This window comes from Chiloscyllium plagiosum, unplaced genomic scaffold, assembly GCF_037043375.1.
Source record: "Chiloscyllium plagiosum isolate Xiang-an unplaced genomic scaffold, Cpla_swu_hap1 HiC_scaffold_6, whole genome shotgun sequence".
Classification (NCBI taxonomy): domain Eukaryota; kingdom Metazoa; phylum Chordata; class Chondrichthyes; order Orectolobiformes; family Hemiscylliidae; genus Chiloscyllium; species Chiloscyllium plagiosum.
In genome coordinates, this window is record NW_028270144.1 from 49,416,338 (window position 1) to 49,432,487 (window position 16,150).

At 42.8% G+C, this 16,150-nt stretch overlaps 1 protein-coding gene across 2 annotated transcripts in view; it reads left to right on the forward strand.

The window, feature by feature from the left end:
• The window catches only part of uggt2 (UDP-glucose glycoprotein glucosyltransferase 2), a 374,691-nt gene that overhangs the window by 222,727 nt on the left and 135,814 nt on the right, over window positions 1–16,150 (forward strand). For both annotated transcript variants that reach the window (XM_043691460.2, XM_043691456.2), the window contains exons 23-24: window positions 4,413–4,544; window positions 14,287–14,417. In XM_043691460.2, coding sequence (XP_043547395.2) covers window positions 4,413–4,544; window positions 14,287–14,417 — 263 coding nt within the window. The remainder of the gene's footprint in view (window positions 1–4,412; window positions 4,545–14,286; window positions 14,418–16,150) is intronic.

Sequence of the window (16,150 nt, forward strand, 5' to 3'; positions counted from 1 at the left end):
ATTCATACATTTGCAAATTTTCCGTGACTAATGAATAAGCAATTATCAGCTGTCCACCTTCAGCTGAATGAAAAAAAGCACTGCCTGGTGGAGTTACAGAATGGCTACAATGTGGAATGAGGGCCATATGGCTGACTGAATCATTGCTGGTTCTCAGTAGATTTGAGTAATATGTCTTGTTCCCCAAGTCTTACCACTAACATTAGTTTTGCTCAAGAGCTTATCACTTTTTTTTAATATCATTCATTGACTCTGCTTTCAACACTTCTGTAGGCTTAGAGTTTCAGATCAATGCTATTGGCTACATAAAAATGTGTATCACATCAGCCCCAACATTAGGCCAAAGTATTATATTGATAGTCTTTGGGCTATCACATCATGGGTATATGCCTCAGCTTCTTTTGCTCCTAAGAGAACAATTCCAGTTTATCCAATCTAATCTTGTCGCTGAAATCTCTCACCCCATCATCATCCTGCTTCACTGTATGCTCTTAAGAATCTTTGCATCCACCCTAAAGGCTGATGGCCAGAAACCACACTCCAGTTGTGTTGTAATTAGAGATTGATACCAGTTCAGCATAACTCATCTGCTTTTGTACACGGTGCCTCTATTTATGAAGTCTAACATTCCATACGTTTTGCCAACACTCTTTCAATATGTCCTGCTGGCCTCAAAGATCAATGCACATTAACAATATGTATTTATTTGAGCTACAGCTCATCTTCTCCTTTACCACACTTTGCACATACTCTAAACCTAGTTTTGATTTCAGTGGACTCACTTACTTTGACCCTACCTAATAAGTTGCTATATTTTATACCAGTGCTAAATATCCTCTGCATCCTTTCTGTTCTTGGTTTTCCTTTTTAATGTCACATCCTGGTTCCTGTACTCCTGCTAAATTGAATTCAAAACAGCCACTGTAGCCCTCACCACAAAGTTCTTCATGCCCCAGTTTAGCTGCAACACATTTGGTTTGAGCCAGTTCCATCTCTCACTGGTACCTATGCCACAGCAATCTAAAGGCTTCCCTCCTTCCCTCTGCAGCCACTGCTCTGTCCTTCTGTTTCTACAATTGCGCAAAGTACCAGAATAATGAAAGATTACTTGCTTACAGGTCCTCCTTCCTAACTACCAGAAATCTGTGGAAGGTTCCTGATCCTCTTTCTATCAAAGTCATGGCTTCTAATGTGGACTGTAACGATTGGCTGTTCACCCTCTATGAACAGGGTGATACTGGAGATTAGAGTCAAGAGTGTGGTGTTGGAAAAGCACAGCAGGTCAGGAAGCTTCTGAGGAGCAGGAAAATCCATGTTTTGGGCAAATGACTTTCATTCCTGATGAAGGGCTTTTGCTCGAAATGTCGATTTTCCTGCTCCTCGGATGCTGCCTGACCCATGCTTTTCCAGCACCACACTCTTGACATTGTTCACCCTCTATCCCCAACCATCCATCTCCAACACCTCCCCACCCTGACCCCACCATTGCTGCCACAAGGAGGCATTCCTAATTATACCATTTGTCACTACAGTTTTCCCAGTATTTCTTAAGCTCCAACCTTGCCTCCCCAATGGCTGTTGGCTGCATTCCCCTGAGGAGCCATCATTTTCAGTGATATTCAGAACAAACTTCTGGCAAGAGAGTGAGATGCATTTCAAGTGCCATTGCACTGTTGACCAGTAAAACTAATTTCCCAACTCTGGTGGTTCTTTGATGTGCTGGTCAAAGAACATTTTTCTCCCATGAATGAATTAATTGTAATACCGAGACTATTCAGCTTCTTGGACAAGGATGAATTGATGATCTGCCCCTTCAAAATCTGGGACAAGGAAAACTTCTCAATACATTTGCATGATCAGATTTAGAAACAGCAGTAGCAGATTGGAGTTCTATTATTCGTGGAAATATTTGAATACATAAGCAGGAATTAGTTTTGTCTATGGAGAGTGGTCATGTATATACAAACTATTAAAAGAATAGTGATTTGGAAGATGATCTTCCTACATTCTTCTGCAGATTAGTTCTACATTACCCAAAAGCAGCAGCAGAAACTCTTTGAAATCTCAGAGTAAACTCAAAGATGTTTTGAGGTTATTCCACCAAAGACATATGCTGTGATCAAAATGATTGATTGACTCTCAGTTGCTTGTTTCAGCATAGATCCTTTACAGATGTATAGCCAGGTCCACATCTCAGCAAGACTGAGGTGAGTTTTCCTGACCTGTAACAAAACAGCAGCATTACAAAGGCCTAATTTATTAATATACAGGCTGTATTACAATGCATCACAATGGAAATCATTATCTGATTTAGTCTGAATTGCAATAATCCCTTTGCTCTGCACACTATCTTCTATTTAACTAAAGGTTTGCTACTTACATAATTAATCAGCATTGCTTTTTATCAACACTGACAATTTAACAATGATATACTGTCAACTTGAAAATCATGTAATATCCAGAGGCAAATATTTTCACAGACATTGCATTTTCCTAATGTATCAGTTAGCAAAATTAATTATTATACCTAATTTCCCTGATTTATTTACATCCATACAATACTGAATTATGTACAATATTCCAGTTGTAACATGTTATATTCATCTCTGGAACATCTGGATGTCAAGAATATCTACATCAGGCTCCTACTTATTAACTACAGTTCTGCCTTCAACACCATAAATCCAAACAAACCCATCTCCATATTCTGAGACTAGGTCTCAGCTGATATTAGATCCTCGACTTTATGACACATAGACTGCAATCACTAGGAATAGATGACAACGCTTCTTCCACCTCAATCCTTAATACTGGTGCCCAACAAGGGTGTGTGCTTAGCTCCCTATTATACTCCTTATAAGATCATGATAGTGTAGCCAAATTCCACCCCGACTCCATTTACAAGTTTGCTGATGACACCACTGTTGTAGGTCCGATCTCAACAATGACATGACAGAATACAGGAAAGAGATTGAATGCTTAGCGACATTGTATAAAGACAACAATCTCTGCGTCAATGTCAGCAAAACAAAGGAGCTGGTCATTGATTTCAGGGATTGGATTGGAAGCCGTTCCTCTGTCTGCATCAACTGTGCTGAAGTGGATACGGCTGACAGCATCACTTTCCTGGGAGTGATGATCACCAACAATCTGTTCTTGTCCACCCATGTCGACATGACGGTCAAGAAAGAACACAACATCTGTATTTCCACAGGAGGCGAAGGAAATGGGGTATATCCACAATGCCAATTTGTATAGATGCAACATAGAAAGCATCCTATCTGGATGCATCACAGTGTGGCATGGCAATTGCTCTTTCCAAGACTGCAAGAAACTACATAGAGTCATGAACACAGCTCAGTCCATGACACAAACCAGCCATTGACTCCATCTATATTTCCCACTGCCTCAGGACTGCAACATAGTCAAAGACCCGTCCAATCCTGGTTCTTTTCTCTTCCACCCTCTTCCATCAGACATAAGATATATGTTTGAATACACCTATGAATAGATTCAAGAACAGTTTCTTCCCCACTGCTATCAGACGTTTGATGAACCTCTCAGATGGTAATTCTGATTTCTCTCTCTCTCTCTCTCTCTCTGCACTTGTAACACTGTGTTATTCACTCTGTTCTGGTACCCTGATCACATTGTATGGTACAGTCTGCCTGTGTAGCACACAAAACAATATGTTTCACTCTATCCCAGAACACATGACAACAATAAATCAATCAATCAATATATTCTAAATGGATGGTGCACTGATTTGGGTTTGTACCTTGTGTCAATTACTTCACTGAGTGAATAGTTAGCAGGTTTGCCTTTTTACAGAGAGATCAGATCACAGCAATAGTTCAATTTTCGGTCCATGTGCCACTTTTCACCTTTTATACAGTATGGGGAAGTGGTGGCATAGCAATTATATCACTGAATTGGTAGTGTATGACCCTGATCTAATGTTTTGGATACATGGGTTCAAATCCCACCATGTCAGAAATTTAAATTCATTAAAAGTCTGGAATAAAAATACTAACTTTTGTGGTTGTTGATTGTCTTAAAAACCCATCCCATTCACTGATGTCCCCTCGGGAGGAAAACCTGCCAATGTGTGCTCTGGCCCACATGCGACTCCACACCCACAGCAATTTTTTGACTCATAAGTGCTCTCTGGGTAATTAGGCTTGGGCAATAAATTCTGTCCGAGCCAGCATCGCCTACACTCCATGAACAAATAAAAAAGGAAAATTGCTAAATATCTTTGTTACTTTGATTGTCCAGATTTGTATTTTCTTAGCAGCCTCCATGTTGAGAAATGATCACTGTAGATGTTGGGAAGGCGCTGGAAACCAATTCTACCAAGAGGAATAGTCACTCATTTAAGCAACTGAAATGATTAATTATTCTTATTTCAGGGAATGGATAATGATGCCTTTGAGAAGAAATACAACACCATAGGAGTCAACTTCCTTCGCACCCACCGATTGTTCTGTCAAGATGTTCTGAAGCTGTTACCTGGTCAGGAGGCAGTTGTTAGCAATGGTCGGGTATGTATTTCCATGCGTGCACTGTAGTTATTTACCTGTCATAAGATTACAACATGTCTCAGTCCAGGACTGAGCCAAGTTGCATTGGTACACAAATTGATGTAGCAAGTCAATAACACCATTTAAAACAGAAGCAAACACTTGTTCATTTCTAGAGGTCAGTTGAAAGATGGACCAATTTTTTAAAACTAGCATGGAATCATGTTCAGATCATATTTGAAATACTCTGTACAGTTATAGCTTCCATGTTATTTTGAACAAACTGTAGAACACAGAGGGACCTATTCAGCACATCCAGTCTTCTTTTTAACTCTCTCATGGGATCTGTTGGTGTCATTGGCTGATCCAGCATTTATTGCTGATCCCTGGTTGTCCTTAAGAAGGAGGGAAGGAGTTGCTTTCTTGAACCACTTGGACTGGAATGGCCACAATGCCATTATGATGGAAGTTCCAGCATTTTTGACCTAGCAACACTAAAGGAACAGTGATGATATATTTCAAACTTAGGATGGTGAGTGGTTTGGAGACAGAATTGCATGTATTGATGTTCCCATCTATCTGTCCTTGTCCTTCTAGATGATAGTGATGATGGGTTTACAAGTTGCTGTTTTAAGAGCCTTGGTGAATTTCTCAGTGCATCATGTAAATGAAACACACTGTTGCTACTGAGTGTTGGTGGTGGATGGAGTGGATGTTTGTGAATGTGGTGCCAATCAAGGAGGCAATTGGGCATGGACTAGTTCAGTATCTGAGGAACATTGCTGAACCTTGTACAATTGTCGGTGAACATCCCCACTTCTAACCTTATGATGATGTTATGATGGAGCAGCTGAAGATATTTGGATTTAGGACACTACCCTGGGGAATTCCTGCAGAAATGTCTAGGAGCTAGATGACTGACCTCCAAAAACTATAATATGCTTGTTTATGCTATCTATCACTCCAACCAGTGGAGGATTTCCCTCCTGTTCCCATTGACTTCAGTTTTGCTCGAGCTCCTTAATGCCATACTCAGTCAAGTGTGACCTGATGTCTGGGACAGTCACTCCCACCAGTGCCAGAGTCGTCATAATGTGAAAACTTGATTAAACTGCCAAATTGCATGACTCTAATTTGGGTTAAAAAACATAACTACAGACAATAATTACTTATTGTAATCAAAATATTTTTAATCAATGAAACAAATTTGAATTGCTAACTTATGACTCTGTACTGTAAATTTTATTCCTTTAAAAAAATTCCCATACATATACAAACGGAAATACAAAACTCAAAACAAGGATATAACAGACAGAAAAGGTAGTGGGCAGAGGAGAGAAATTAAATTAGGTTCTATCAAACTGTTCAGCCTATCTGGACCGAAGGTGTGATCAAATGTTTTCCTCCCATTCTAGGCAGTTTCATGCTGGTGAAATGAGGTTGTTTCAACACTGATGCTGTCTTTCCTTCACTGGTTAAGAATTAGCCCCTTACATTATCTTCAAATGTAGTTTTTTTCTCCCTTTTTCTTTTCAACAATTTGCAGAGAGAGGAATTCACAGACAAATGGTGATTAAAAACAGACAATGGGAGATTTTCTGGGAAAAGAGCGATTGAAGCGTTTCTTCTTTACAGGCCGTGTTTCCTTGAATTTGCATGCCAATTGGACGCTCTGAGCAGCTGCATAGCCTGCAGGGGACATTGGCTCCAGGCTGTATGTTTCTGCTTTACTGTCCATGTGCAAGGCTTATAGCCACTTACCAAGTAACCAATCAAAAGGATGTCTCTGGGCTAAATGGCCCCAAAAATAAATGAAAGGACAGTGTGTCTAACATCCTCCCCAACTGCTTGTATAAAGCAACATTATAGATACAATTCACTGTGTGTTCCAGTAACTTGTTATTAAAACAATATTTTCCACAGTTTTCTTGGTTTAAAGTAGTATCTTTCACCATTTATTAATCCGCAGTATAAAACATGTGGTCTTTCGAATAAGCAGTAGTAGGCCTTTTAACTTTTGGCTGAGGCATGCTGAGGGAGGCGGCAGACTGACACCGACCTATCCCCAAAGCTGTAAATGTGTCGCTGGAAAAGCGCAGCAGATCAGGCAGCATCCAAGGAGCAGGAGAATCGACAGTTCGGGCATGAGCCCTTCTTCAGGAATGAGGAAAGTGTGCCAAGCAGGCTAAGATAAAAGGTAGGGAGGAGGGACTTGGGGGAGGGGCGTTGGAAATGCGATAGGTGGAAGGAAGTTAAGGTGAGGGTGATAGGCCGGAGTGGGGGTGGGGGCGGAGAGGTCAGGAAGAAGATTGCAGGTTAGGAAGGTGGTGCTGAGTTCGAGGGTTGGGACTGAGACAAGGTGGGGGAAGGGGAAATGAGGAAACTGGAGAAATCTGAGTTCATCCCTTGTGGTTGGGGGGAATCCTAGGCGGAAGATGAGGCGCTCTTCCTCCAGCTGTCGTGTTGCTATGGTCTGGCGATGGAGGAGTCCAAGGACCTGCATGTCCTTGGTGGAGTGGGAGAGGGAGTTGAAGTGTTGAGCCACGGGGTGGTTGGGTTGGTTGGTCCGGGTGTCCCAGAGGTGTTCTCTGAAACGTTCCTCAAGTAGGCGGCCTGTCTCCCCAATATAGAGGAGGCCACATCGGGTGCAGCGGATGCAGTAAATGATGTGTGTGGAGGTGCAGGTGAATTTGTGGCGGATATGGAAGGATCCCTTGGGGCCTTGGAGGGAAGTAAGGGGGGAGGTGTGGTGCAAGTTTTGCATTTCTTGCGGTTGCAGGGGAAGGTGCCGGGAGTGGAGGTTGGGTTGGTGGGGTGTGTGGACCTGATGAGGGAGTCACGGAGGGAGTGGTCTTTTCGGAACGCTGATAGGGGAGGGGAGGGAAATATATCCCTGGTGGTGGGGTCCGTTTGGAGGTGGCGGAAAGAGTAGAGTCGTCAGTCACTTCCATTCAGGAGATGGATCATTATGAATCAGATTTCCTGATTCATGACTCTGTGCTCCAAGATGAAATTCCAGTGTTGCGCCTGCCACGGTGTGTTTAACTCTTATAACTAGCAAAGAAACTGAGTCGACTCTGAATAATAATAAAGGTAGTATTTATTTATTTAATGATCTTATACCAGCACACTAGATCTTGACAATGATCCACGTGGCGATGATTGTCTGGTCTTGTCCCAGTAATCCCAGATTCTGGATTAGAGTGGTGCTGGAAAAGCACAGCAGTTCAGGCAGCATCCGAGGAGCAGGCAAATCGACATTTCGGGCAAAAGCCATTCCTGATGAAGGGCTTTTGCCCGAAACGTCGATTTGCCTGCTCCTCGGATGCTGCCTGAACTGCTGTGCCTTTCCAGCACCACTCTAATCCAGAATCTGGTTTCCAGCATCTGCAGTCATTGTTTTTCCCAATGATCCCAGGATTGTCTTCTCAGTGGTTGGTCTTGAGTACCACTCTTTAGGATGATGTTGCAGTGATTGTTATACTTCAAAGCCTTTGCGCCCTTTTGGGAGTGTCTTCAATGTCAGAAGACAATCGAGACAGAATGAACTTCCTCTCTATGAGTTTCCTGGGGCACCGCTATCTGAGTTCCAGTCTCTTTTCTGGGCTGCTTGCTAAGCATCCTACCTCAGGGCACCCATTGTTTGAGAATCTCCACCAATCACCTGTGATTTCTATGGTCAGGTAGCAATCAGTTGAGCTCCCATTTGTTTTCATATATTCTGCCCACTGATTGTTGTGTCTGAACATTGTTCTTTTATTTGGGTGTAGCCATAATACACCATCCTCACATTCACCTGTGTCCATTATGCCAAACCATAAGTACCGTATATACCGTAAGCACTGTCAACCCTTTCCGTCACTTTACTGATGATCAAGAGTAGACAGATGGGTGGCAATTGGCCTAGTTTCCTGCTTTTTTTATGTCCAGGATATACCTGAGCAATTTTCCACATTGTTAGCTTAATGCCAGTGTTGCAGCTGCACTGGAACAGTTTGGCTACTGCATGACTTGTTCTGGAGTATGTCTTCAATATTGTTGCTGGAATGTTGTCAGAGCCTATAGCAGCATCAGTGGCTCCAGCTGTTTCTTGATATGACATGGAGTGAATTGGCTGACCTATGGGGACCTCAGGTGGAAAATGAGATGGATTATTCCCTTGGCATTTCTGACTGAAGATTGTTTCAACTGCTCTAGACTTGTCTTTTACACTGATCTTGCTGAGATTATTAAGGTTGGAGAAATTTGTGGAGCCTACCCATACTGTTAGTTCAATAATTGTTCAATTCTATTTGTGATAGGGCTGCAGAGTGTAGATCTGATCCACTAATATTTTAATTAATAATGGAAACTCAGGAGATGGCAGATGAATTTAACAATTATTTTACATCAGTCTTCATATATAGGATACAAGCAGCATCCAAGAAATAGCTGTAAATCAGGAAATGGAAGGGAGGGAGGAACTTAGGAAAATTACAATCACCAACAAAATGGTACTGAGTAAATTATTGGAGCTATGGGCTGGCAAGTGCCAATGGTTTTAAAGGAATGGCTAGTGAGATAGTTTATTTTCCAAACCTCCCTGAACTTGGGGAAGGTTTCAATAAATTGGAAGGTGGCAAATGTAACTCCTTTAATCAAAAAGGGAGATAGAAAGCAGGAAAGTACAGGCCAGTTAGCTTGTCACAGAGAAAATGTTAGAAGCTAAAATTAAAGTCATTGTAGCAGGGCACATGGATAAATTCAAAGTAACCAGGCAGACCCAACATGATTTTGTGAAAGGAAAATTATGTTGAACCAACTTATTGGAGATTTTAGAAAAAGTTTTGGAAAAAGAGGCCAATAGATGTAGTGTACTTAGATTTATAGAAGGCATTTGAGAAGATGCCACATGAAAGTCTATTGCCACAAATAAACGTGTAGTGGTTGGCATAATCAGTAATCTTGGTGGAAGATTAGCTAGCTAATAAGAAATAGAAAGCAGACATGAATTGGTCATTTTGTGGTTGACAAGATGTAAAAAATAATGTGCCACAGAGATCAGTGCTTTTGCTGAACTTCTTACAATTTATACAAATAACTTGGATGAATGAACAGACATTATGGTTGCTAAGTTTGCTGATGACATAATGATAGTTAGGAAAGTAAATTGTGAAGAGGATACAAGGAGACTACAAAGTATGTAGATATGTTAAGTGAGTGGGCAAAGATGTGGCAAATGGAATATAATATAGGAAAATGACAAATTGTCTATTTTGTCAGGAAGAATAAAAAAAAAACACATCTAGATTGTAAAAGATTACAGAGTTCTGAGAGGCAGCGGGATCTGAGTGTCTTTGTGTATGAGTAGCTAGTATAGTATGTAGGCACAGCTTGTAATTACCAAAGTTATTGCTTATTGCAAGGGGAATTAAATGTAAAATTAAGAAATTCATTCTTCAGTTGCGCAGCGCACTGGTAAGACCACATCGGGATTACAGTATTGATCACCTTATTTAAGGAAGGAGGTAAGTGCATTGGAAACAGATCAGAGAAGTTTACTAGACTAATACCTGGAATGGTAAGGCTGTTTTTTGAGGAAACGTTGGACCGGTTAGGCTTATATCTGCTAGAGTTTAGAAGAATGAGTATCAACAGTCTTGACAGATATGAATTAGTGTACTGTTCAAAAATCAGAGGTCACCTATTTGATGCAGAGATGAGAATTTGTTTCTCACAAAGGATTGGGAACTTTTGGAATTTTCTTCTGCAAAATGTGATGGAAGCAGACTCTCTTAATATTTCTAAGGCAGTGTTAGATAGATATGGAAAGGGGTGACTAGTTATCAGGGTGTGGTAATGTGAAGTAATTGGATCAGCCATGATATAATCATTATTAAATGGTAGACTCCGTTCAAGGGGCCGAGTGCACCTGGAACTGGTCAACATACCCATTCCATCACTTATGCTTTCCAAGACGTGGGCTTGTTTGCACAAAGTGGACTTCTTTCCAGGGAATAGCATTATTTTTGAGGGAGGGAGTTAATGTAGAAATCTGCTCAAAGTAACCGAGTGAAAACTAAACCAAGAATGTTGAACAAGGCATGGATAAGGTGAATAGCCAAGCTCCTCTCCCCAGGGTAGGGGAGGTCAAAACCAGAAGGTATAGTTTTAAAGTGAAAGCAAACAATTTAAAAGGGCCCCAAGAGGTAATTTTTTCACACAGAGAATAATGCTTCTATGGAACGAACAGCCAGAGGAAGTGGTAGAGGCGAGTACAGTTACAACATTTAAAAGATGTTTGGACTGGTACAAGATAGGATAGATTTACAGGGATATGGACCACAGGCAAATGGGACTAGTTCAGTTGGCATGGAGAATTTGGGCCGAAGAGTCTCTTCCTGTGCTGTATGACTCTATGACTCCAGGTAGTAATATGGTGTCTCACACACAGACAGTGTGCCAGGGTGAATTACAGCCTGGAGTAAGAGTCCCATGAACTATCCTATCTGTCACTCAGAAGAGATGGAATAAATGGGCCAGAATTCAAATGGTCCAGGGAAAGGAGTGTTTGAAATATTCACAAAGCCCATGGGGTAAAAATGGAGACAGTAAGGACTGCAGAAGCTGGAAACCAGAGTCAATAGATGTGAAGTTGGAAAAGCACAGCAGGTCAGACAGCAACCAAGGAGCAGCAAGTTCAATGTTTCGGACTGAAACCCTTTGTCAGGACTGGGGAGGGGGAGGGGAACCCAGAGGTAAATAGAGAGAGGAAGGTGGGGCTGGGGGAAGGGTAAGTGGGAAGGTGATAGGTGAAGGCAGGTAGGGGATAATTGTGATTGGTCAGTGGAAAAGGTGGAGTAAGGTGAGTAGGAAGATGGACAGGTTAGAACAGGTCAGAGAGGCGAGGCAGAGGAGGAGGGCTGGACATAGGATAAGGCTTGGGGGAATGGAGGGATTTTGAAGCTAGTGAAGTCAATATTGAGGCCATTGGGCTGTAAGCTTCCCAGGTGAAATATCAGGTGTTGTTCCTTCAGTTTATGTTGGGCCTCACTCTGATAGTGGAGAAGGCTAAAGATGGACATGTCGCGGGGGGAGTGGGATGGGGAACCAAAGTCGGTGGCAACTGGAAGGTTGGGTTAGCTGATGCGTGCAGAGTGCAGGTGCTCCACAAACTGGTCATTGAGTCTGCGTTTGGTCTTCCTGATGCATAGGAACCTTGATTATCCGAACGAGATGGGCGGGCACTATTTTGTTCGTATAATTGATTGTTTGGTTAATTGATTCAATGCCTTTCTGGGGCTCAGAGTTTTCTGAAGTTTCCTTTCTCTCTCTCGGAGAAAGTGAGGACTGCAGATGCTGGAGATCAGAGCTGAAAAATGTGTTGCTGGAAAAGCGCAGCAGGTCAGGCAGCATCCAAGGAGCAGGAGAATCGACGTTTTGGGCAAAAGCCCTTCCTCAGCCCTTCCTGAAGAAGGGCTTATGTCCGAAATGTCGATTCGCCTACTCCTTGGATGCTGTCTGACCTGCTGTGCTTTTCCAGCAACACATTTTCCAGCTCTTTCTCCTCTCTCTGTTTGTTTCTGAGCAGACACAGACTTGTGTGTAAGGGACCTGCAGCATTGCTGATGCCTGCCCCCCCCCCCCCCCCCCCCATTTCAGTGAGTATTTGTCAAGGCTGCTCCCTGTTCAGGAGATGAAGCAGCAGCATACCACACGCGGGCCCTCGCCCCCCCCATGGTCCCCACCCTCCAGCCCCCTTGCACACCCCTAACTCTGTCCAACCCCGCCCCACCATTCGACACCCCCCCCCCCGCCCCCAACCTCGTCCAATCCCGGCCCCCTGTCTGATCTGCCAACACTTTTCAACCCCACCCCGTCCACCCCGCCCCTGTCTGACCCCATCGCATCCCACCCTTATCTGCCTCTAACTACGCTGTCCTGTCTGCCTCTGTCCCCATCATCACCTACCATCCGTGCCGCCAACACCCGTTCACCCTGTCCCCTGCGCTCCTGCCCCACCGTCTTCTCCCCTTCCCAAAACTGGGGCAGCAAGACTAGACACCAACAGTAAGACTGCTGCTGCCTTTGGTGGGGTGAGTCTCCAAACAGCATGCACATACACATGCAGCCACACACACTACTCTCTAATACAACGTTTTCTCAGGTTCCACCTTTGCACTGTAAAAGACAATGTTGCAGAGGTTATCTGGCGAAGGGGGGATTCAGGTACACCCCTGTGTAGAACTCCAGGGAAATTGTGGGGGAGAGAGAGAGAAGTCAGTTATTTGGAGACGGTACCCAGGCTCCCATCGATGTCCAGGACTGTTCTCGGCAGAATTTCAGTAAGCTGAGTTCGTTTTTAATCACTGTAAACAAAAGGTGAATCAGTGTTGGAAACACCTCTTTGATGTAATGTTTCTATCAGGACTTCAAGATTTCCTTCGGATAATCCGATATTCGGATAATTGATATTCGAATAATTGAGGTTCCTCGTATAGAGGAGATCACATTGGGAGCAACAGATACGATAGATCAGGTTGGATGAAGTACAAGTGAAACTCTGCCGGATCGAGAAGAATTGTTTGGGACCATGGATAGAGGTGGGATTGGATGTGAATGGGCAGGTATTACACCTCTTGTAGTTGCAGGGAAAGGTACTGAAGGTACTGGGTGTAGTGGAGAATTTTGTGGGGTCTGTAGAGTTGATGAGGGAGTCATGGAATGAACAGTCCCTGTGAAAAGGGGACAGCGGTAGGAAAATAATTTTCTTTTTGGTGGTGGGATATGATTGTAGATGATGTCGGAGGATAATGGATTTGGAGATTGTTGGGGTGGTATGTGAGAACTAAGGGGACTCTATCTTTTTTTTTGTTGGTGGGTGTGGTTTGACTACAGAAGTGTGGGAAATGGAAGCGATGCGGTTGAGGGCATCCTTAATTACTGAGAAATTAAGTAGGGATGGCATCAGATGGAGAAACAAAGGAGCTACCTGAAGAGTGGAATGTGTATGTATGCATGTATGTATGTACATAAATATATAGAGGAGAGTGTGAGCTGAGGCCAACATGCAGTCCAGGGATGTTGCTGCTTCTCACAAGTGTACTGGAAGCCTCACTCAAGACCCTGATTCAGGTTGCTGCAGCCAAGGGTGAAGGGTCTTATAAAACATGAGAAGAGAGTGCTCATTGATTGAGCTATGTTCACTGCAGATGTAGTAAAATCTATAAACTTTCTTAGTTAACATTGTATTCAAACCAAGCACATTGATTTTCATTTTGACAGGCATGGATGTGGTGGGCTAAAAGGCCTTTTTCTGTGCTGCCATCCTCAATGATTCTATGATCGATCAGAGTGTTACAATGGGGATGTAGCAGCATTGGTTCGTTCTACTAATAACTGAGACCAATAGTCAGATACTACCATATTTCCAATAATTTCTGGGCAACTATGAATTCAAGAATTTCTTATTCTAACGAGGATATGACTTACTTTGTAGGCCTTCTCTGTTTGATAGACTAAGAATGCTGTAATATAGAACTTAATTTAAAAATTAAACTCACTTCTTTTTGTGGTAGGCATGACTACATACTTGAGTGCTATTCCATCTTAGTGTTTGTGAGAAAAATTAGCAGTTTATGTTAACTGGTTTGTGCATTGCATCCACTTCAGATTGTCATATCCGTAAAAGTAAGTAACTTCTAAATTTTAATGATATTGAGACTGTTACAAATTAGTATTAAATTTTAAAAATCTAATATTAGTTTGCTTTTTGTGCTGTCAGATCCTGGGTGCTTTCAATGCAAATGAGACATTTCATCCTGAAGACTTCAGCCTCCTGGAAAGGATCACCCTCAGTACATCATCGGAGAAGATTAAAGCTCACATCAAACGGATGGGTTTGCATTCTAAGAGGTATGTTTGTTGTTTTGATTTCTTCTGACTTCTAAAATTATTTCATTTTGCAGGTGATAGTAATAGCAGTCATCAGGACAATTCACAAGAAATACCAAAACATTTGGGAAAACATTTGGCAGAAAATTGAATTTTTGTTTGGTAGAGACATTGCCAAGGAGAATGAACTGTTTAATGATGACAGATTGGGGACACTGTGGAGGATTAGCGAGGTGGACAGTATCATGGATAGCACATATAGAGGGGTCTCACTGCAGTTTCAGACTCCACAGGCAAAAGGGGAGTGGGTGACCATGAGGCAGAGCAGGAATCTCCTGTGGCTATTCCCCTGCAGAACAGATATATCCCGTTTTGGATATTGTTGAGGGGAATGGCCCATCAGGGGATAACAGCAGCAGCCAAATTCATGGCACTACGGTAGACTCTGCTGCGGAGGGATGGAGAAAGAGGTATAGAAATGCTTTAGTTATAGGGGATTCAATCAGAAGAGGAATAGAGAGGTGTTTCTGTGGCTGCAAATGAGAATCCAAGTGTGTTGTCGCTGTAGTGCTAGGGTCCTGGATGTCTTGGAGTGGTTGGAGGACATTCTGGAGGGGGAGGACAAACAGTCAGTGATCATGGTACATGTTAGTGCAAACAACATAGGCAAAACAAAAAGGATGAAGACCTAAAAAGCACAATATAGAGAACTGGGAAGAAAATCGAAATGTAGGACCTCAAAGTTAGTTATCTCAGGATTACTACTAGTGCCATGAGCTAGTCAGAGTAGAAACAGCAGGATGCATAGGATGAAAATGTAGCTGAATAGACAGTGTGAGGAACAGAATTTCAGATTCGTGGGGCATTTGGACCAGTGTCAAGAAATCCTGGGACATTCAGCTGCCAATCCTGTCCCTTCTCCAGCCAAGTCTCCATAGTTGTGATAATATCATAATATTGAGTACTCACCAAAGTTCCATGTTCATCTACCATGCCTATACTTCTCACATTTCAGATCATCTCCCCTGCTCTTTTCAGTAGCATTTCCCTTCCTATTCTTGTTCTTACTCATGTTTGCCTTGGTTTCTATCTCTCCTTCAATGTCTACATCTACTGCCCAGGTATAACCCGTCCAGTTTGTGCAGGTTTGTAGGTGGGACCTGTACAAACTGGACGGATTATACCTGGGCAGAACTGGGACTGATGTCCTTGGTGGTGGTGGATACTTGGTACAGTGGTTGGGGGAAGGTTTAAACTAGTGTGGCAGGGGGATAGGAACCAGAGGACTAGGGCAGTAGATGCATCTGGATGGGTTATGCCTGGGAAGTAGATGTAGAAATTGAAGGAGAGATAGAAACCAAGGCAAACATGAGTAAGAACAAGAACAGGCAGGGAAATGCTGCTGAAAAGAGCAGGAGAAGTGCTCTGAAATGCGAGAAGTATAATAGACAAGGCAGATGAACATAGAGCTTTAGTTAGTACTTAGAACTATGATATTATCGCAATTATGGAGATTTGGCTGAAAGAGGGGGAGGACTGGCAGCTGAATGTCCCAGGATGTAAATGTTTCAGGTGTGGTAGAAAGGGATGTAAAAGTGGTGGAGGAGTTGCATTACTGGCAAAGGAGTATCTCACAGCCATACTGAGGGAGGATACATCGGAGGAGTCATGCAGCTAGGCAATGTGGGTAGAACTCAGGAATAGGAAAGGTGGAATCACAATGCTGGGGGTGTGCTACAGGCCTCTCAACAGCC